We start from the raw sequence: 23,743 nt of genomic DNA, 5'->3' as shown, positions 1-23,743 counted from the left end.
GTTAGGAGTTAGAGGTTAGGGGTTAGGGTTAGGGTTAGGGGTTAGGGTTAGGGGTTAGGGTTAGGGTTAGGATTAGGTTAGGAGTTAGGGTTAGGGTTAGGAGTTAGGGTTAGGAGTTAGGGTTAGGGTTAGGAGTTAGGGTTAGGAGTTAGGGTTAGGGTTAGGGGTTAGGGTTAGGAGTTAGGAGTTAGGGTTAGGGGTTAGGGTTAGGGGTTAGGGGTTAGGGTTAGGAGTTAGGGTTAGGGTTAGAGGGTTAGGAGTTAGGGTTAGGAGTTAGGGTTAGGGTTAGGGGTTAGGGTTAGGGGTTAGGGTTAGGGGTTAGGATTAGGTTAGGGTTAGGGTTAGGAGTTAGGGTTAGGAGTTAGGGTTAGGGGTTAAGGTTAGGAGTTAGGGTTGGGTTCGGGTTCGGGTTCGGCGTTAGGGTTCGGGTTCGGCGTTCGGGTTCGGCGTTAGGGTTCGGGTTAGGGTTTCGGTTCGGCGTTCGGGTTAGGCGTTCGGGGTCGGCGTTCGGGTTAGGCGTTCGGTGTTCGGAGTTCGCGGTTCGGGTTCGGCGTTCGGGGTTCGGCGTTCGGGTTAGGAGTTCGGGTTCGGTTCGGGGTTCGGGTTCGGGGTTCGGCTTCGGTTCGGGTTCGGTTTCGGCGTTCGGGGTTCGGCGTTCGCGGTTCGGGGTTCGGGTTCGGGTTAGGCGTTCGGGTTCGGCGTTCGGGGTTCGGGTTAGGGTTCGGCGTTCGGTGTTGGCGTTCGCGGTTCGGGTTCGGCGTTCGGCGTTCGGGGTTCGGGTTCGGGTTCCGGGTTCGGGTTCGGGGTTCGGCTTCGGTTCGGGTTCGGTTTCGGCGTTCGGGTTCGGCGTTCGCGGTTCGGGTTCGGCGTTCGGGTTCGGAGTTCGGGTTCGGCGTTCGGGGTTCGGGTTCGCCGTTTCGGGTTCGGCGTTCGGGGTTCGGCGTTCGCGGTTCGGGTTCGGCGTTCGGGTTCGGCGTTCGGGGTTCGGGTCGCCGTTCGGGGTTCGGCGTTCGGGGTTCGGCGTTCGCGGTTAGGGTTCGGAGTTAGGGTTCGGAGTTAGGGGTTAGGGTTAGAAGTTAGGGGTTAGGAGTTAGGGGTTAGGCATGTGTAGATGCTGCAGGGAAAAGGCCGGGAGCCAGACCGGACTGGTCCCTCCGGTTACCTGCCATGTTGCCACAGCTGGTAGTTGCAGCAGTTGCCACTGCAACTGTTCTGCAGTAGGAGTGAGAGGATGAAGCCACACAAGGGAAAAGGTTAATCCCTCCATTTTGAGGCGGCTAACTTGTCAAACATGAGCTAGCTATCAGGCTTAGCTCTCTGTTTGGTTAGCAAGGCTGCTCTTGGATGTAACACCCAGCTTAGGTGTCAGGTGTGATTGAGGCTAACAGGTCAGGCAACGCTGATTTTTAAAAAGGTTCTGACGTGTAAAACTGCAACACTTAGATCCAGATGATACCTGTAAACTACCTTTGGGACAAAGTCAACATGCTAACCACATCCTGGCGGCTCTGTTGCCCACAGTTACGGGCTACTTGTATATTTTCAGAATAAAGAATGACTTGTTTTTAAATTCTGGATTTCTTCCTTCAATCTTGTGTGTTTGTTCCGTAAAAGGAGAATGGTGGACAAGAAAATCTACATCATCCAAGGGGAAGTTGGAACCGTTGTTGGGGCGATCAAGCGGAACTCCCGATGGAACACTCACACTCCGCTGGTAAGGTTCATCACTGTTGCCTGTGACCCGCTTGGTCTCCGTCCAGCTCGGTTTTTCACGGAGCACAGTTGAGCGATGGGACTGTCAGGTCCGGGGTGTCCACGACGTCCATGCACCCACCAGATGTTTGTGGTGGCCTGGGGGTGCGGCCAGACCACATAGGTAAAGAGTCAAAGTTGGCCTGGCTTCAGTCCGGAGGGGGCCAGCTGATACCTGGGTGGGGTCCAGTCCCTCTCTGACACACAGGGCACCACACATGCACGCTCACCCATAGGCAGCCTCTGGGGGGGTTGGGGGGAGGTGGATCACATGTAGTAACTAGGCCTGTCCCCATCACATTGTGTGGCTCCAGGACCGTTTGGTTAGGGTTAGGGTTAGGGTTAGGGTATCGAGTCCGAGTCCGAACCATGGAACCGTGTCCAGGCCCCAGGGTGACTATCGTCATGCTCACAGCACTTCCTACTGGTGACAGGTCCAAACGTCCTCAGATCCAAACGTCCTCGGATCCAAACGTCCTCAGATCCAAACGTCCTCAGGTCCAAACGTCCTCAGGTCCAAACGTCCTCAGGTCCAAACGTCCTCAGGTCCAAACGTCCTCAGGTCCAAACGTCCTCAGATCCGAACGTCCTCAGATCCAAACGTCCTCAGGTCCAAACGTCCTCAGGTCCAAACGTCCTGGGATCCAAACGTCCTCAGGTCCAAACGTCCTCAGATCCAAACGTCCTCAGGTCCAAACGTCCTGGGATCCAAACGTCCTGGGATCCAAACGTCCTCAGATCCAAACGTCCTCAGATCCAAACCTCTCCTGAACACGGTCATTCATGCCTGATAGCGTCATGTGATTCAGCCCTTTAAACACGCAGGTGATGCAATGTCCAAGTAATTGTGGCATTCCTGAAAGATCAGGGCAACAGGAGCAACCTGCTCCATCAATGAATGTGTTGTTGAAGTGAACAAGAGCCTTGTGTTGCACCTGTGTCCTGCTGCTAACACTTCCTGGAGGAGCAGGTGTAGAGTCAGTCAAGAGACCTCCAAGTCTGTGTTGGCCACATTTCTGTGACGCTTGTGTCTTCTCCACCTGCCCAGGATGAAGAGCAAGACCCCCTGCTGAACAGCTTTGCTCAACTCAAGGAGGTGCTCAACAACATTAAAGGTACGTTCACCTACAGACAGCAGCAGGGGTGGCCCTCATGTCTGGAGCTGCAGTCCTCATGTCTGTAGCTGCAGTCCTCGCGTTTGCAGCTGCAGTCCTCATGTCTGTAGCTGCAGTCCCCGCGTCTGTAGCTGGAGTCCTCGCGTCTGTAGCTGCAGTCCTCATGTCTGTAGCTGGAGTCCTCGCGTCTGTAGCTGCAGTCCCCGCGTCTGTAGCTGGAGTCCTCGCATCTGTAGCTGCAGTCCTCATGTCTGTAGCTGCAGTCCCCGCGTCTGTAGCTGGAGTCCTCGCGTCTGTAGCTGCAGTCCTCGCGTCTGCAGAGCCAGCTGTGCTCCATCAGCGATCCAGCTGTGCTCCAGACATATGAGGCCTTCCTGCCATATCTGCAGCATGAATCCAACTGTGGGCATCTAGCAGGAACCCTGGAGAGGGACCTCCTCCGTGGCCTTCAGGTCCTCCACATTGGGAGGGTTGGCAGGTCCTACAGCTCAGTGGTTAGAACTTCCTGAGCATCTGCAGGAACGCCATCGTTGGAGCCCCAGTTCAGCTCCCGCCACGGCCTCCGTCCTCGGGGAGTTCCTCTGCCTCAGATGGACAGGTGCTGCTGGCTGGGGGGGTCTCACATTGGTTCCCCTGACTCTGCCTCTGGCTTCTCTTGTGACTCCTTTCCTCAAATGCTCATGTTTGATTTTCATGAAGAACGAAAAAGTGCCGTTCAAAATAACTTTTGTTGGACAGGCTGGTCCAGCCAGCTGGGCTGGTGCTGGACACCACAGGCTGCTTGGTGGAAAGGTGCTGCTGTGTACTGTACACTGTGGGTGGGCTGTGCTGCTGCTAATGCTGCTACTGTAGCTGCTGCTGCTGCTGCTGCTGCTGCTGCTGCTGCTGTAGCTGTAGCTGCTGTAGCTGCTGCTGCTGTAGCTGCTGCTGCTGCTGTAGCTGCTGTAGCTGTAGCTGCTGTAGCTGCTGTAGCTGCTGCTGCTGCTGCTGTAGCTGCTGCTGCTGCTGTAGCTGCTGCTGCTGTAGCTGTAGCTACTGTAGCTGCTGCTGCTGTAGCTGCTGTAGCTGTAGCTGCTGTAGCTGTAGCTGCTGCTGCTGTAGCTGCTGCTGCTGTAGCTGCTGCTACTGTAGCTGCTGCTACTGTAGCTGCTGCTGCTGTAGCTGCTGCTGCTGTAGCTGCTGCTGCTGTAGCTGCTGCTGCTGTAGCTGCTGTAGCTGTAGCTGGTGCTGTAGCTGCTGCTACTGTAGCTGTAGCTGCTGTAGCTTCTGCTACTGTAGCTGTAGCTGCTGTAGCTGCTACTGTAGCTGTAGCTGCTGTAGCTGCTACTGTAGCTGTAGCTGGTGCTGTAGCTGCTACTGTAGCTGTAGCTGCTACGGTAGCTGTAGCTGCTGCTGTCGCTGCTGCTACTGTAGCTGTAGCTGCTGTAGCTGCTACTGTAGCTTCTCCTCCCTTCCAGCAGTTGTCTGCAGTTCCAGAATCTTCTGTCCTTTCTTTGACCGTGTTCTTTCCCTTCTCCCTCCCAAACCCGTCGTCTGTGTTCTGTTGTCACTAGCATGATTGACAGGAGCATGTGAGCCCTGGTTACAGAGTAGTGCAGCTGGGAGTATATCATCTGCAGTTTTAGCTGTGTAAATATAGAAGGGAGTCTTGTCAAGCAGAGAGATAAATTGTTCTGGGAAAGGAAGTGTTGTCTTCTTTCTTAAAGCAAGGAATTTTCTCCAGCTCTTTCTCCTCTCCGGCTCCAGGAGCTGGATCCATGACAGGCCACATGTTGAGACGCCTCAGCCTGAGCAGCCAGTGCAGGAGCAGCCAGAGGGGTGGTTGGCTTTGACCAGGGATCTCCTCCTGCTTTGCTCATGTCCCTGGCTGGTTTTACCTTCATCCCTCCCTCCATCTCCACCTCTGCTTTGTTGTCCACGTTCTGCTTTGATCTTTCTGGTTGCTAGAGTTCAGTTTGTCTCTGCACTCTGCTCTCATAAACGCCTCTTTTGAAAGTCTTCATGTCAGTGTAGAGAGCTGTGAGGGCACGGAGCACGGTGACGTGCACCACAGGGGCATCTTGATGAGTCCATATTTCTCTTGCTTGTAGCTGCCCCCCCCCCCCATTGGAATCAGACCGCCCAGAAGTGCACCAACGATGGTTTCCACTGTTTTTGTCCTTTCATAGTTTACTTTAGTGTCACATCCCAAAACGTGCTGGAGTCATTTCAGGAGTGGTCTGGATGTAGGAGCTTCTGGAGGAGCTGGTTTGGGTGTCAGAGCTTCCGGAGGAGCTGGTCTGGATGTAGGAGCTTCTGGAGGAGCTGGTTTGGGTGTCAGAGCTTCCGGAGGAGCTGGTCTGGATGTAGGAGCTTCTGGAGGAGCTAGTTTGGGAGTCAGAGCTTCCGGAGGAGCTGGTTTGGGAGTCAGAGCTTCCGGAGGAGCTGGTTTGGGTGTCAGAGCTTCCGGAGGAGCTGGTTTGGGTGTCGGAGCTTCTGGAGGAGCTGGTTTGGGTGTCGGAGCTTCCGGAGGAGCTGGTTTGGGTGTCGGAGCTTCTGCAGGAGCTGGTTTGGGTGTCGGAGCTTCTGCAGGAGCTGGTTTGGGTGTAAGAGCTTCTGGAGGAGCTGGTTTGGGTGTCAGAGCTTCCGGAGGAGCTGGTTTGGGTGTCAGAGCTTCCGGAGGAGCTGGTTTGGGTGTCAGAGCTTCCGGAGGAGCTGGTTTGGGTGTCAGAGCTTCCGGAGGAGCTGGTTTGGGTGTTGGAGCTTCTGCAGGAGCTGGTTTGGGTGTCGGAGCTTCTGCAGGAGCTGGTTTGGATGTCGGAGCTTCTTCCATCTCCTGTCTGACCTGCACAGTTTCATTAGAGGAGCATGCAGCGCTCTGTTGCTGTTGTGTTGCTGTTGTGTTGCTCCCCAGAGACGCACACAGCTAGTTGAGTTCCACCGGCTGCAGCAGCCATGGAGCCTGAGCTTCTCACATCTCTTCTCTCCGTGCACGTTCTCTCCTGAAGCCTCTTTGTTGCACGGACGCTGAGCTCTTTGACAGGTGTGTTGAAGAAATGCTGCTCCTAAATCCCTTCATTTCTATTCATACCCCTGCAGGTTTAAAGCTCCTGCAGCCCCCAGACATAAAGGCAGTGCGGTCGTTGACCGACAGCCTTCTCCTCTTTATCCAAACTGGAATGAAATTCAGCAGCACACCTCTAATTGGCTCCAATCAGCAGCACAGCAGCAGCTGGAGATAACAGGAGGAACGAGCCTGTGTTTGCAGAACAATTGGAGAGAACATGATCCCACAGTTGACCTGCCTCACCCCAACCCAAAGAACCTCTCTCATTGGATCCAATAATCATATCAAGTCTGAGCAGCTAATAATAATTACGTGGTTGTTCATCAAAAGGCTCCTGTAAAGGCTGAGGCACCTGTTTCAGTCACCTTTACCTCTATTAGTGGGTCAGACAGAGACGCCACACAGGTGACCACTGGTTGATCCAGGCCAGTCCTGAGCACGAGACGGCGAGAGCAGCGCCGTCACCTGAGGAGGTGAACACTGGTGCACGCAGCGGCGGCTTTGTTTTGAACCTAAAAGTGCCGACAGCAGGTCACCTTGAACACCTCTGGTTCTGTTGCCACGGTTGCTGCTCACGCTCAAACGTCCAGCTGTTTGGAGCTGGATGCAGCGTCCCTCACTTCCTGATCCGGACCCGCCGGCTGGACGATCGGGACCCGCCGGCTGGGCGATCCGGACCCGCCGGCTGGGCGATCCGGACCCGCCGGCTGGGGCACCAGGTCGCTCTGGAGCAGTAGAATCATCATTTGGAATCAGGGTCAGAGACAGAATCGCCTGAGTAGCCCCGAGTCAGGCCTGAACCTCCCTGCAGGTTCCGGGCAGCCGATCGGGCTCAGATTCAGGTCACAGCTCCTGGAGGGTGGGTGAGGGTTCGGGTACTCCTCCACTGGGCCACAGCTGACGGGCTGCCTTAGGGTCAAGGCAGCGTCTGTGTTGTTTTAGGCCCCAGCTGTGGTTTTTCTTGAAGAGCATGATGGGCCTCTGGGGGTCACAAGCCAGGCCCTCCACAGCGGGTCAGTTATTCCCCCTGTGCACCCCACAACCCCCCCTTCTCCTCATGTTACGTGATCTTCACACATATATCGGTCTGGGGCTGCTGGAGGCCGCTGGCACATGCCGAGCTCGGTGCAGAGTCATGATCCATGTAGCCGAGTCATGCTAATACTGGTGAAGGTGCTCTGAGGGACGGTCCGCCCCCAGACACGCTTCACATGTCCAACCAGTTGCCCCGGTGTCTCATAGCATGAAGCACCACAGAGGCTAAGTTCTTCATCTGGCTGGCGACCCGTGAAGGGTTGAACACTAAACATTTAGAGAAAAGTGAGTATTTAGGTGTTAAAGGTTGGGGTGGAGGTGTTACTGATATATAATGCAGTGAACATCAATAGTGTCCTGTTATTGGAGGCCCAAGATGTGACAGCGTTCCAGGCCTGGGCTCTCAGTTCCAAACGTCCCAGTGGTCCATGGACAAGGCCCCCCCTCCCGCAGGCCACCACCTAGCTTTGGTGGGAGCTGTAAATCTGGCCAGTTAAGTGTCCTAACCAGGAACTGACAGGCAAGGCTTAAGTCCAGTGTGAAGGGGGTGCAACTGTTATCCTGATTCCGAGCCTCTCAACAATGTGCTGAGTGGATGGAGAGTCCCAGCAGAGGGTTATTAATCAGGCTGGGAGGGTGGAGCTTTGGTGGGGGGTCTGGCTCAGACCGGGACCAAGCACAGGGTTTGGTGCTGGAGACTGCAGAGGATGCTGCCAAGGATTGGGGTTTATGGGCAGGAAGAGTAGGCACGACATGAAGAAGCAGGTGGACCTGCTGCACCAGACCACAAGGAGGGGCTTCTGAAGGCCTCGTTAAGAGGCTTTTATATAGATTTACATCCAATTGCTAGGCTTTAAATGACTTAGCTAAGGCACGTAGTCATTTGCTGTAAACAAAAACGGCAGCAAACGACTCGGAGGTAATGAACATAAGAATTAAAATCACAATTTAAGTCGTTTAAAATCACAATGCACGGCCTTGACAGACCAGTTTCACCTGGAAGACCTGCTTCAATGAGAGAGAGAGGCTGTCCAGCATCACTTTGTCGTCACGGTTTAGCCTTTTTAGCGTCAAACACCTGCTGATATTGTGTTAGCATTAGCACTTAATGGCTGCTACCACCACGTCCTGGTACTCTTCCAACACGGCCTTGTCACCGTGACGACAGGCGAGCTAGAACATGTGGCATGTTAACACGTCTGTAAAAACCATGTTTGAAAGGTGTTCAGCGAACTCACGGAGACATGCTAGCTCCCTCTTCCCTCAGATTGTAGAGGACCAGGGCTGTGTTCCTCTACAGTCTGGGACCAGAGGACCAGGGCCGTGTTCCTCTACAGTCTGGGACCAGAGGACCAGGGCCGTGTTCCTCTACAGTCTGGGACCAGAGGACCAGGGCCGTGTTCCTCTACAATCTGGGACCAGAGGACCAGGGCTGTGTTCCTCTACAGTCTGGGACCAGAGGACCAGGGCCGTGTTCCTCTACAATCTGGGACCAGAGGACCAGGGCCGTGTTCCTCTACAGTCTGGGACCAGAGGACCAGGGCCGTGTTCCTCTACAGTCTGGGACCAGAGGACCAGGGCCGTGTTCCTCTACAGTCTGGGACCAGAGGACCAGGGCCGTGTTCCTCTACAGTCTGGGACCAGAGGACCAGGGCCCTGTTCCTCTACAGTCTGGGACCAGAGGACCAGGGCCCTGTTCCTCTACAGTCTGGGACCAGAGGACCAGGGCCGTGTTCCTCTACAGTCTGGGACCAGAGGACCAGGGCCGTGTTCCTCTACAGTCTGGGACCAGAGGACCAGGGCCCTGTTCCTCTACAGTCTGGGACCAGAGGACCAGGGCCGTGTTCCTCTACAGTCTGGGACCAGAGGACCAGGGCCGTGTTCCTCCACAGTCTGGGACCAGGGCAGCCTGAGGCCCTGCTCCAGAAAGGGTGCATGTGTTGACATCCGTAGCTGCAGAGTGCTGATGCATGACACACGCTGCTATTGTTGGTCCACCACGCGGTCTGAAGGTGTCAAGTGTGGGTCTTCAAAGTGTCAATGAGCGCGGCTCCACGTTCAGCCTCCTATGAAAGACAAAGTTAGTGATTATGGGAATCTGTTGACATGAAGGAGATTCATGCACGTGGATATTTTTAGCTTGTCCTCACTAATCTGTCATCAGAGACTAAAGCTGAAGCTTCTAATGACACGTTAGCAGTGCAGACTTAATCACTCTACGATACGATACTATACAATGCTTTACGATACAATACGATACTATACGATATGATACTATACGATACGATATGATACTATACGATACTATACGATACTATGCGATACGATACTATACAATGCGATACGATACAATACAATATATGATACTATACGATACGATATGATACTATACGATACTATACGATACGATATGATACTATACGATACTATGCGATACGATACTATACAATGTGATACGATACAATACGATATATGATACTATACGATACTATAATATACGATACTATACAGTACTATACTATACGATCCGATACTATACGGTACTATACAGTACTATACTATACGATCCGATACTATACGGTACTATACAGTACTATACTATACGATCCGATACTATACGGTACTATACGATACTCGTATATATGACTTAATAATGGTAATAAAAGCATTTCTAAAAGCATTGGGATGTTTAGATGTCAACTGTGGAGGAATATCGGGGTGTAAACACACATTCCACAAGTGTTGGTCGTGAAGGGAAGATTTATTGTGCTAAAAATACTGGTGCGTTAGTATTGCTCAGAGGCTCCGTCCTGCTGCTGCGCTGCTCAGCTCTTAAGCCTCCGGTGGAGCAGCCACAATCCAGCTGGCTTGATGGACGGGGCTAATAAACCGCTCAGCACACACACACACACACACACAGACACAGACACGCACACACACACACACACACACACACACAGACACGCACAGACACACGCATGCATGCAGATGCACACACACACACACACACATGCATGCAGATGCACACAGACACACACACACACAGACACACACATGCATGCAGATGCACATAGACACACACACACATGCATGCAGATGCACACAGACACACACACACAGACACACGCATGCATGCAGATGCACACACACACACACACGCATGCATGCAGATGCACACACACACACACACATGCATGCAGATGCACACAGACACACACACACACATGCATGCAGATGCACACAGACACACACACACAGACACACACATGCATGCAGATGCACATAGACACACACACGCAGACACACACATGCATGCAGACGCACACAGACACACACATAGACACACACATGCATGCAGATGCACACACACACACACAGACACACACATAGACATACACATGCACACACACACATGCATGCAGATGCACACAGACACACACACGCACGCAGACACACACATGCATGCAGATGCACATAGACACACACACACGCAGACACACACATGCATGCAGATGCACACTAACACACACGCAGACACACACATGCATGCAGACGCACACTAACACACACATAGACACACACATGCATGCAGATGCACACAGACACACACATAGACATACACATGCACACACATAGACACACGCAGACACACACATGCATGCAGATGCACACAGACACACACATAGACACATGCATGCAGATGCACACAGACACACACATAGACACACACCCACACACACACACAGACTCACACAGACACACACCCACACACACACAGACTCACACAGACACACACCAACACACAGAGACAGACTCACTCACCCCCCCCACACACACACCCACACACCCACAGACTCACCCCCCCCACACACACAGACCCCCCCACAGACCCCCCCCCCCACACACCCACACACACACCCCCCACACACACACCGACTCACCCCCCCCCCCCCCCCCCCACACACCCACAGACTCACCCCCCCACACACACACACACTCCCCCCCCACACACACACACTCCCCCCCCCCCCCCACACACACACACACACTCGGCAGCAGCTCGTTGTTTCCTGCTCCATAAAGGTGCTGTGAGCAGAGGTTGTGATACACATATCCAATTAGCTTAGCACTGGACTGTCCTCTGGTGCCAGCCTGGGACTCTCATGGATACACACGTGCTCTCTGGTGCTGATGCAGAGTTGTGGGGTCACGCACAGTCAGATATTGTTCCTCTGCACCCTTTGGGAGTGTCCTATGTTTGTGTGCGTACTCGTATTGTGGGTGTGGTGTCAGAGAGAGGGAGAGAATGATGGATCCTTGTCCCGTCAACATTTGTGGGGCGGTAGCATCTTGTAACGGGTTGTTGGAAGGTCTTCAACCCAGCCCTACACGGCCTGCCAGCTAGCACGGTGGTGTGTCCTGCCAGGCAGCCAGCAGTGTCCTTTTTACCCCCAGGGCAGGGCAGAACAGCAGCCGGGCCTGGTGGCACTGGGTTGATGACCCCGGGCCTCCTGCTTGCTGCCGCTGGGGTGAGACCAACGGCTCCATTTTGTTGTGCAGGAATTGAACGTAAAAGGTGACACATGCTGGAGTCGTGCGTCAAGCTGTTGACGCTCCTCTTCTTAAATAGGCTGGGATCAGTGGCGCTGGTAACAAATTTGAGCTAAGACCGACCTGCTGACAGGGGCGGGAGACAGGCAGGCCCGGGTGGCCCCGTGCAGCTGACCAAAAACATGCTAACAACCGCACACGTCAAGGTGCTGATCGCTCTGAAGGGAAAATAGACCCCCTGATATATACCTAGATATATATATATAGACCTAGATATATTGTATATATATATTTATACCCACATACCCCGGCCGGTCACTGCCCCCCTGCTCTTTTGGTTCTGGACTTTTAGTTGAAAACCACAGTGGTGTTTGGGGTTCTAGTGAGGAAAGAAATGACCCCAAGGAAAACTGGAACTGAAGGAAAACCCTTGATGTGATGAAGTCTTCTAGAACTGGAACTGAAGGAAAACCCTTGATGTGATGAAGTCTTCTAGAACTGGAACTGAAGGAAAACCCTTGATGTGATGAAGTCTTCTAGAACTGGAACTGAAGGAAAACCCTTGATGTGATGAAGTCTTCTAGAACTGGAACTGAAGGAAAACCCTTGATGTGATGACCTCTTCTAGAACTGGAACTGAAGGAAAACCCTTGATGTGATGATGTCTTCTAGAACTGGAACTGAAGGAAAACCCTTGATGTGATGATGTCTTCTACCTTCACCCGTATGCAGCTGGGATAGGATCCAGCACCCTCCCCGTGACCCTGGAAGGGATCTAAGGTGGCTCAGAGGAGACGAGACTTCCATTTTGTTTTGAACCGATGTTGTTCTGACGTGAGAAAATAGTCATATTAAAATGATGTAGATATCATATTATCCATCTCTCTACACAGTGTGTATGTGTGCATGCATACACACATTTATGTGTGTGTGTGTGTAACCACCTTCAAGATGAACACTCAGTTTGAACCTCATCCTTTAGGAATGGTGTTATAACATAAGATACGTGTATTCTATATATGAACGATGGTGTTATAACATAAGATACGTGTATTCTATATATGAACGATGGTGTTATAACATAAGATACATGTATTCTATATATGAACGATGGTGTTATAACATAAGATACATGTATTCTATATATGAACGATGGTGTTATAACATAAGATACATGTATTCTATATATGAACGATGGTGTTATAACATAAGATACGTGTATTCTATATATGAACGATGGTGTTATAACATAAGATACATGTATTCTATATATGAACGTGGCTTGAAAGCCTTTGAGGGTTGTGGTCATGTTTGTTGTGTGAAGTGATGCTGGTGGTGTGGGTGGGTAGAGCTCGACACCCAAGCTACCAACTAGTGGGTGTGACTGTTCCTGTCAAGTATAGGTCAGACTAATCCAGGGCTCAGAGCACGGATCCCCTAAAGCCAACAGCACTGCCCCTCATACTGGCTCCTCTGGTTAAATAGGCTACCTGAACGCACCATAGAAACCAACAAGCATTGTGTGTGTGTGTGTGTGTGTGTGTTGTGTGTGTGTGTGTGTGTGGTGTGTGTGTGTGTGTGTGTGTGTGTGTGTGTGTTCTGGTACAGGCTACATACTTTATGTAATACCAAAATAGCAATTTTACGATCAAAGTGAAGACATCCCAGACCCAAGGGGCTGTTTGGAGGTTAAGGTGTGGTTTTAAGTTTAGGGTTATTTGGGAAGTTGAGGTCCAGCTAAGTTGCTCTCTGTCTTCTCTCCTAGCATACAAGACTGGCTTTATCTTTATCTATTTTGGATGTCTACGATTGTGTATCATTAAAAATGCTGACACCAGTTCCAATATCAATACCCTCACTTGCCAGTACCAGTGGTTCTATTACACTGGTATTTTTCCACAGAAAGCAGTTATTACATGAAAAATAAAAACCCTTAGCAACAATGTTAATGTCAATGTGAGTGTGTGTGGCACTCATCTCGTGGCACGCTAGCATAAACTAAAGCTAGCTAGTAATAGCTGAATGTATTAGCACATGGATGTCAGGTGAGCTCACTGAGCGATGTGCGTATTATTGGAGTCACCTTATGCTACCCATCATAACCAAGTCCAACCTCAACTTTCCTGTTGAAGTCCCAGACACGGCGCCGTCCTTGGTACCCCCTGGTGAAGTGGACTCCAGGGTGGTCTTTGTGATTCAGGCCACTCTGGCTCTGGAACGTGCACAGGCAGCCTTGAAGCCAGATCACTCTCGTGTGCTGTACACAGATTGTCTGAGTTTTTATTTGATCTCCATCTCTTGAGGAAACACCTTTTGAATCACTTCGATATCGATAAGCTAGAAAGGGGCCACTCTGGCAGCCAAGCAGCCCACATGTCGTCACACACCTGTTGAGCACACGTTGATGTCCCAAACCAGCGTCCCTCCATAATCAGGAACATCACCAACAGTTTGTGGGATCTTCCTTGGTCCATGAGCAAATTTCTGGGGAAAGAAAAAGCTCGTTCAAATCTGTTTAAGTTTTTGAGAATGTTGTCGGGGGTAAACTTCTCAGGCAGAGCTTCTTTTTGTTAACCCCCTTGTCTTCATTCCATTTTCTTGAGCGCTTCATCCCTTTTGGGGTCACGGGGAGGGTGTTGGAACCATCCCAGCTCCATGTGGGTGAAGGCAGGTACACCCCTGTGGGTGACTGGCCGATACTGGCCGATACCCCAATACAGGAAATGGAAGGTGCCTCATCAGCTGGTGTTTAATAAGGCTAATGCTGTACCTCTCATTTCTCTTTGATGTTAGCATGCCATCGTTCATTTCTTAGTCCACCATTGGTTCCCACATGTCTTCGTTCATGTTTGGGCCTTTGCTACTCACGTATTTGCTGCTTTGAGCCACCAACATAATACCCACGCCATGTTCTTTAAACGTGACAAAAGGGCTAGCCAATTGTTTTTCTGTTTATCAGAGGTGACATGACCAGTGGCGCAAGGGGGCTCGGAGGCCCGTGTTGCCATAGCTAAATATACATCCCTGACAGCTCCATAATAGGTTCCAGGAAGTTCAGTCAAAAATAAAAACAAAGCAACATTTCTAGCTGATTGGCTCTGAAAGGCCGTTTTTCCTTGCTGAATGGGAAAAATGTGGACTTCAGCATTCCATGGCCGTGATGCCAGTCCGATTGGATGGGCGCAGCCTTGCGTGTGCAGAACAAGCTCGCTGTGAGAGACACACTGCTCTGCAGAAACCAGCTGTATGGGAACCAGCGCTCTGGCACAGAGGAGAACCTTATGCAATGTGCATTGTTGCATTTAGCAACGCTGTTTTTCATCTTCCAGCTTGTGATTCCTTCTGCCCTCTGACCCTTCGCGTCCTTCCATTCAGCTTGGTGTGTGTGTCTGTGCACACACACACACACACGGTGGAAATGAGAGCTTCTCCAGAACGCCTTTCACCATCTCCATCTTCTGGGGAGCAGTGAGGACATTAACACTGCGCTCTGTCGTCTATCACTCTTCCTAATTCTCTTTTATTGAGGCCATGAGAGATGAGGTCGGCACATCCCTACACACATTCCACCTTCTGACTTCCATCCAGAATCATGGTTCCACTTTAATGCTCAGCCTCTTTAACACAGTCCAGAAATAAAAGAATAATAGAAGGAAACTAGCAAAGGTGGAACTAAAGTGGGGAAACCCCATTTTCATGGAATCCATGAAGTCACAACAATACTTCACTTCCAGGTTGAAGACTCCAGAAAAAGGTGCTAAAATGGTGATGGAGGGGAGTGAGAAGTCTAACCTCATGTAGAAAGGGTTAGGATCAGGGTCAGGGTGGGATTAACCTCATGTAGAAAGGGTTAGGATCAGGGTCAGGGTGGCATTTCTTATCACTGGCCTGCTAATGGAGGCTCAAGCTAAAGGTGGTCTACCAAAACCACCTTGGCCGTCTCGTTAGCCCAGCTGCACCAGCCCAAAGCTCTCTGCCTCGTGCTCATTAGACTCAACCTCTGCGTTAGTCCATTGTTTGCTGTCCCTCCCTTCTTTTCTGAATCTCAGCTCGGCTTAAGCGATGTGTTGATGGAGGGTTCATGGCAAACACTGGGCCTGCTCCAGTATCACGTCCCCCCCCCGCCAACCCCTCTGTCCCTTTGTGAACTCCATGAGGGCTGAAGCGAAGCTTCTCCCTGTGGCTACAGTTGTCCAGATAATATTAATAATAATAATAATCGCAGCAACGTTTGTTCAAAGCGACCACTTTGATGCACAACCACCAGCATCTCCCCCCAAAGACCCACCCCCATGCAGAAGAAGTGATGTCATGGCGTCACCGATGGTCCCGCCAGCATTTCTGAGGCTGCACTTTCACATTCTTGCTGAAGTGGGGCCGCTAAAGTCCAAATGTTGACAGGCAGCTGCTGCAGTGGCCAGAGAAATTCCAGCTCTGTTGGTTTGCTTAAAGCTTTTCCGAGCATGGCAGACATGCCGGCCCACAGGGGAGTCGTTTAGGACAGTTGTCACTTGGTCTGGCCCAGCAGCCAGGGCTCCTCCAGCCTCTGAGCGGGCCAGTCCAGGCCTCCGCTGGGGGTGAACCTGATAGTCTTTAATGTTTCCGTAATTGCATCAGTGGTTAGAAATGTTCCACGAAGCCTCTGTTGTTCAGAAGTCGGTGTGTGTTGCCATGGAGAGGTCAGCCTGTTGCATATCAAGATCTTCCGTCACATGAGAGCTCCCTTCCACCCACGTGGCAGAGTGGCTGGTGCACATTGCCGGTCCACTCGGGGCCCCGTACCGTTCCATTGCACTCTTCTATTGCTTCAGGGGTCATTTGAAGTCGGCCTGAGGTCGACGTCCTTGAACAGTTGGAGGGACCCTGTTCACACATGGGGGGGGGGGGGGGGGGTTAGATCAAACTTTATGGTGAGTCTAGAACATCGTGGGAGAGTCCAAAGGAATGGGGACCCAGCAGAAGGGATTTCTGAGCCATCTGAACTTGATGAAGTTGTTCCTTTATTGAAACAGCTTTTAGAAGAGCATCTTTGGAGGGTATCAAATCCTCACTACACGGTCCATTACTGAAGCTTCCAGGGCTTCAGGCCTGTCAGATCTGCTTCAGGCCTGCAGAGATCTGTCCACCTTCTGGGTCAGCTCTGCCTTCTACTGCACGTCTCATACAGACCCCGTGCTACCGTGGTACCGCTCGGTACTGTTGCAGTCACTGCAGAAGCAGAACCAGCCTCTTTAAAGTTGTTATCACACATGATTTGACAAAGTATGGTAATACTAGTTAACACGCTCTTACCCACAGTTTAAATAGTTCCATTCATACTGCTAAATTCTGACTAGAACCACTAATAATATCACCAACAGTTGGAATACTCAGACAGTTTTGAGGTGATGGATGAACGGTCCAAAACGTTGATGTCGCTGATGTAATACAAGAGAACTCAAAGGGTTGGTATTGAGTCCAAACTCTGCCCCTAGAGGTAGGACCACATGCTGGGTCCATGATAGGGTTCGGGCGGGGCTCCCCAACCTCTGCTGCACCACGGACCGGTACCGGTCCCCGGCCCGGGGGGGAGCCCTGGGTTAGGGTATCAGGAGGTCCATGTGATGCGTCTGAGGCTGAATAACGGGAGGAACAGCCGTTCCTCTGTGTGACCGGGTCAACAATGCCCGTCCAGGTGGGTCTTTATACTTCACCTGAAATGTAAATATTTGGACTCTGCATGTTCTTTCAGCACCAGCATGGACTTGGGCTGCATGGTGCTGTTTTTGGAACGGGTTGCTGAGATCAGGTCTGGGTTGGTGCAAGGGTTTCAGAAGGGTGAGAAGAAGCACGGTGGCTCTAGAGACCTAAGGGCAGCAGTGCTTGAGGGTAGGTCAGCGCTGGTCATGAAGTCACCTCCATAGGTGGTGGGGGCAGGTGGTGGGGCCAGTGGTGGGGGCAGTGGTGGGGGCAGTGGTGGGGGCAGTGGTGGGGGCAGTGGTGGGGGCAGTGGTGGGCAGGCACAGGAGACAGGGCGTTACCGTCTGCACTGCTGGTCACCGGCCACCCGCTGATGCAGCGTGGTGATTGGCTGAGCAGCTTCAACCATCCAGACAAAGCTATGGATGGAGCCAAGAAGCTTGAAGATGTTGTCAGAATATTGGTGTGTCTCCTGCCACTTTGTTGGAGTCGCAATGTTTGGTGACTCCAGGTTCGATGGTGGTTTGGTCCTCGCCATTGAGCGCTGACAGACTGGGGTTTTCCACAGAAGGGGGGTCTGCCCATCCTGCTCGGACCACGGACCAGACCAGGCTTCAGTATCCCATGAAGTTGTTGGGTTTCTACAAGGGTTCTGCTGGGTTCTGTGTGACGTTTGTGTTGCTAAAGAAGCGTAAACCTGGAGCAGCCCCTGCTCCCTACCCTAAAGACTTCAGGCAGCACGTTGGTGGAGCTCAGCTGGTGTGAGGACAGCGTTGGTAAGAGAGTAGATGGTGTCTGCAAGGGCTTCAGGAGCAGTCTCATGCTCCCACTACATGGTCTGATGGTGGCTGTGGTGCCCAGGAACTCAGGAGGCTGCTGCTCTCCGGAATCCCCCCGACCCCTGGGAATGTCATGAGTGGGGCTGAAGGAGCGCAGCAGGTGAAGGGGGTGAGGACCCCCTCCCCTCCTCCACACACACACACGGACACACAGAGAGACACACAGAGACAGAGACACACACACACACACGGACACACAGAGACACACAGAGACAGAGACACACACACACACACGGACACACAGAGACACACACACACAGAGACAGAGACACACCACACACACGGACACACAGAGACAGAGACACACACGCACACACGGACACACAGAGACACACACACACACACGGACACACAGAGACACACAGAGACAGAGACACACACACAACACACGGACACACAGAGACACACACCACACAGAGACAGAGACACACACACACACACGGACACACAGAGACACACAGAGACAGAGACACACACACACACACGGACACACAGAGACACACAGAGACAGAGACACGGACACACAGAGACACACAGAGACACACACACACACACAGAGACAGAGAACACACACACACACAGAGACAGAGACACACACACACACACGGACACACAGAGACACACAGAGACAGAGACACACACACGGACACGGACACACAGAGACACACAGAGACAGAGACACACACACACACACGGACACACAGAGACACACAGAGACAGAGACACACACACACACACGGACACACAGAGACACACAGAGACAGAGAGACACACACACACACGGACACACAGAGACACACACACACAGAGACAGAGACACACACACACACACGGACACACACAGAGACACACACACACACAGACAGAGACACACACACGGACACACAGAGACAGAGACACACACACACACACGGACACACAGAGACACACACACACAGAGACAGAGACACACACACACACACGGACACACAGAGACAGAGACACACACACACACACACGGACACACAGAGACACACACACACACGACACACAGAGACACACAGAGACAGACACACACACACACACACGGACACACAGAGACACACACACACAGAGACAGAGACACACACACACACACGGACACACAGAGACACACAGAGACAGAGACACACACACGGACACACACAGACACACAGAGACAGAGACACACACACACACACGGACACACAGAGACAGAGACACACACACACACACGGACACACAGAGACACACACACACACACAGACACACAGAGACACACAGAGACACACACACACACACAGACACAGAGACACACACACCACAGAGACACACACCACACACAGACAGAGACACACACACACACGGACACACAGAGACACACACACACACACAGACAGAGACACACAGACAGACACACAGACACAGAGACACACACACAGACAGAGACACACACACGGACACACAGACACAGAGACACACACACACACACACACAACAGAGACACACACACACCACACACACACACAGACACACACACACAGAGACAGAGACACACACACGGACACACAGAGACAGAGACACACACACACACACGGACACACAGAGACACACACACACACAGAGACAGAGACACACACACACACACACACGGACACACAGAGACAGAGACACCACACACACACACACGGACACACAGAGACACACACCACACACGGACACACAGAGACACACAGAGACAGAGACACACACACACACACGACACACAGAGACACACACACACAGACAGACACACACACACAGAGACACACACACACACACACACAGACACACAGAGACAGAGACACACACACGGACACACACAGACACACAGAGACAGAGACACACACACACACACACGGACACACAGAGACAGAGACACACACACACACACGGACACACAGAGACACACACCACACACACAGACACACAGAGACACACAGAGACACACACACACACACGGACACACAGAGACACACACACACACAGAGACACACACACACACACACAGACAGAGACACACACACACGGACACACAGAGACACACACACACACACAGACAGAGACACACACACACACAGACACACAGACACAGAGACACACACACAGACAGAGACACACACACGGACACACAGACACAGAGACACACACACACACACACACACAGAGACACACACACGGACACACAGACACAGAGACAGAGACACACACACACACACAGACAGAGACACACACAACACGGACACACAGAGACACACACACACAGACAGAGACACACACACGGACACACAGACACAGAGACACACACACACACACACAGACAGAGACACACACACGGACACACAGAGACAGAGACACACACACACACACACAGACAGAGACACACACGGACACACAGACACAGAGACACACACACACACACACACACAGACAGAGACACACACACACACACACAGACACACACAAATACCCCCCCCCCACCCCCACACACCCTTTAGCATCTGCTGCTGGCTCCGTGGGCTCCTCTCAGGCCACCTCACATCGTCGTCCTGTCTGTATTAGAAGCCCATGTCTGGTCCGGTCCCTTCTCCCAAAGGGTTAGGTTAGGGTTAGGTTAGGGTTAACCCTAACCTAACCCTAACCCTAACCCTAAGCCCGTTGGGCGTTATGCAACCCTCTTCCCTGAGACGTCCTCTGACACGGACGAGGGCACATGCACGGTGAAGGGGATGGGATGGAAATGGGAGGCTTGCTTAGCTCTGTTTGTTTTTCTGGAAATAGAAGTGCTAATAGGAGAGGCGCTCATGTGCACGGCACCTTACTGGGACAGTCCAGGCCCTCTAAAGCCACCTGCCCCAGAGGGGGTCAGATATAAGACCTGATGTTGGAGGCAGAGCAGCAGATACTCCACGGTGGGACCGGGGGCGACGCGTTGGACCTGGAGCAGCCTGATGAACTCAGCATCACGCTGATGTTTGAAGAGCTTTGCATCTGAGGGAGGTCCACCGGTGGCAGCGGCCTGCCAAGCACAGCAGCCCTCCGTGGGATCATGTGACCTCTGTCCAAAATCTGCAGCATAGAAATGCGAAGGAGTCCGGGGGAACAGGTGCAGCCCCCCCCCAGCCCAGGCTTTGGGATGAAGTCATGCTGCCTGAACGTGTGAATCCACTGCGGATGGTTGCCTCTGCGTGGGTGATGCAGCACGCATGAATGACAGTAACAGCAATTATGGGATGTGTCCCGACGTTCTTCTGGCCTTTCTTTACGGGCAGCCTCCTCACGATGCTGTTTCATTAGAGGCAGGACGGCGTCTGAGTGAATGGGGATGAGCAGAGGCAACACAGCAGTTTGTTTGGTGGGATCGGAACATCCCGTGCTAACTAGATTCCGTGTAGCCCTGCAGGAAAAGCTCTCCTGCACTCGGCATTACCGCTACCCTCTCAAGCATTTTTGAAAACTTTTAATTTCTCCAGGGTTTTTCAAATTGCCTGTTTAGGTTGCACAGACACATTGTTTCACATGTCTATAAAATACCACTGTGGCCCATTGAAATGACTGTATGGAGCTCCATAGCATTGTTGCGCCCTAATTGCCCCCGCCACAAGTGTCAGTTTCATTCAGGAGAGCAGAGGGATGGGTGGGGGCCGGGGCTCAGCGTGCTGACACTCATCAAACCTCTCCCAACAGATGTGTGAGGATACTGTCGTCCAAGTCTTTGTTTAGCAGATGAGCAGCACCGGTCTCTGAGGGCGCCATTTAACCTCGCTGTTCCTGTTAAACCCCCTCGCCCCCTCGCCCCCCCGCTCCCAGGCACAGCCTCCACGCCGCATCTTAGGGGCCGGGGAGGTCCGGATCAATAAGCATCAGTGTTTGGGTTAGGGCTGCTGCAGAGGTTCTGGGGGGGGTTTGTTGTGATCTGTTCATGTGTACGTACGTGTGGGTGGGTGGGTGTGTGTGTGTGTGTGTGCCTCTGTGTGTGTGTGTGAAGGGAGCGAGAGGAAGGGGCAGAGAGCGAGGGGGAGAGGGAGGGAGAGAGAGTGAGGGAGAGGGGGGGAGAGAGAGTGAGGGAGAGTGGGGAGAGAGTGAGGAGAGAGTGGGGGGAGAGAGAGGGAGGGGGGAGAGAGAGGAGGGAGAGAGAGGGAGGAGGGAGAGAGAGTGAGGAGAGTGGGGGGGAGAAGAGTGAGGGAGAGTGGGGAGAGAGTGAGGGAGAGTGGGGGGAGAGAGAGGGAGGGGGAGAGTGGGGGGAGAGAGAGTGAGGGAGAGGGGGGGAGAGGGAGAGAGAGGGGGGGAGAGAGAGAATGGGAGAGAGGGAGGGGGGAGGGAGGGAGGGAGAGAGAGTGAGGGAGTGAGGGAGAGAGGGAGGGGGGGAGAGGAGAGGGGGAGGGAGAGAGGAGGAGAGAGAGGGAGGGGGGGAGAGAGAGAGGGGGGAGAGAGAGAGGGGGGAGAGAGAGAGGGGGAGAGGGAGAGAGAGAGTGGGGGGAGAGGGAGGGAGAGAGAGGGGGGAGAGGGAGGGAGGGAGAGAGAGAGAGTGGGGAAGAGGGAGAGGGAGAGAATGGGAGAGAGAGAGAGAGAGAGGAGGGGGGAGAGAATGAGAGAGGGAGGGGGGGAGAGAATGGGAGAGTGAGGGAGGGGGGGAGAGGATGGGAGAGAGAGGGAGGGGGGGAGAGAATGGGAGGGGGGAGGGAGAGAGAGTGAGGGAGAGGGGGAGGGGAGAGAGTGAGGGAGTGAGGGAGTGAGGGAGAGAGGGAGGGAGAGAGAGTGAGGGAGAGTGGGGGGAGAGGGAGAGCAGAGGGGAGAGAATGGGAGAGAGGGAGGGAGGGAGAGCAGAGGGGGGGAGAGAGGGAGGGAGGGAGGGAGGGAGGGGGGGAGAGAGAATGGGAGGCGGGGCAGACGGTGTTGTTGCCCCGGGGGCTCCGACCCCCCCTGGCCCGTTGCTGCTGGGCTCTAAGCCCTTTCTGCTCCACTGCCAACACATGTGCATCACTTACATCCTGAGGAGTTCTCCTGGGGGGGGGGGGGGTTACTGCTGCTGGGTCATTTACAGATGTAATCCACACATGACCGGATGGTCTGGGTCCCTGATCCAGAGGGGTACACCTGTGCTCCTGTAATGGCCACGCTTCAATATGTTGGTCAGATCTGACTGGCCCCCCTTCAGGGAAGAGGTCAGAGGTGAACCTGTTGTGGAACGATTGCTGCAGCCAGGACTCCTTTGTTTCCCTCCACTCCCTAATCCCTGCAGCTCCTGTAGTTAGCCCTGATTCCAGCAGATTGGCACCACCACAAGCCTGATCCACTCAGCTGTGGGTCCAGCACCGCCCGTGGGATCCATACCAAGCAGGGCCCCTTCCAGTCTAAAGAGCTGCACTGGAAGAGTGAGCAGATTCTACCTGGTTTAATCCCAGCGGGAACCTAAAGGCAGCACCGAACCAATAAAGACAAAAGGGGAGGGGTCCTTCTCAGATGCTGGTGCAACGTCACGGGTTAGGGTTAGAGGGTTAGAGGGTTAGGGGTTAGGGTTAGGGTTAGAGGGTTAGGGTTAAGGGTTAGGGTTGTTAGGGTTAGGGTTAGGGTTAGGGTTAGAGGGTTAGAGGGTTAGGGTAGAGGGTTAGGGTTAGAGGGTTAGGGTTAGAGGGTTAGGGGTTAGGGTTAGAGGGTTAGGGGGTTAGGGTTACAGGGTTAGGGTTAGG

At 52.8% G+C, this 23,743-nt stretch overlaps 1 protein-coding gene across 6 annotated transcripts in view; it reads left to right on the top strand.

Moving 5' to 3' along the window:
- gbf1 (golgi brefeldin A resistant guanine nucleotide exchange factor 1) overlaps nucleotides 1-23,743 on the top strand; it is a 55,497-nt gene that overhangs the window by 2,865 nt on the left and 28,889 nt on the right. For all 6 annotated transcript variants that reach the window (XM_057023295.1, XM_057023292.1, XM_057023291.1 and 3 more), the window contains exons 2-3: nucleotides 1,615-1,714; nucleotides 2,801-2,867. In XM_057023295.1, coding sequence (XP_056879275.1) covers nucleotides 1,619-1,714; nucleotides 2,801-2,867 — 163 coding nt within the window. In that variant the 5' untranslated portion in view covers nucleotides 1,615-1,618. The remainder of the gene's footprint in view (nucleotides 1-1,614; nucleotides 1,715-2,800; nucleotides 2,868-23,743) is intronic.

Source organism: Takifugu flavidus, unplaced genomic scaffold, assembly GCF_003711565.1.
Source record: "Takifugu flavidus isolate HTHZ2018 unplaced genomic scaffold, ASM371156v2 ctg194, whole genome shotgun sequence".
Lineage (NCBI taxonomy): Eukaryota > Metazoa > Chordata > Actinopteri > Tetraodontiformes > Tetraodontidae > Takifugu > Takifugu flavidus.
The sequence above is the reverse complement of the archived record's forward strand: the minus strand, read 5'-3'. Positions and strand labels throughout refer to the sequence as shown.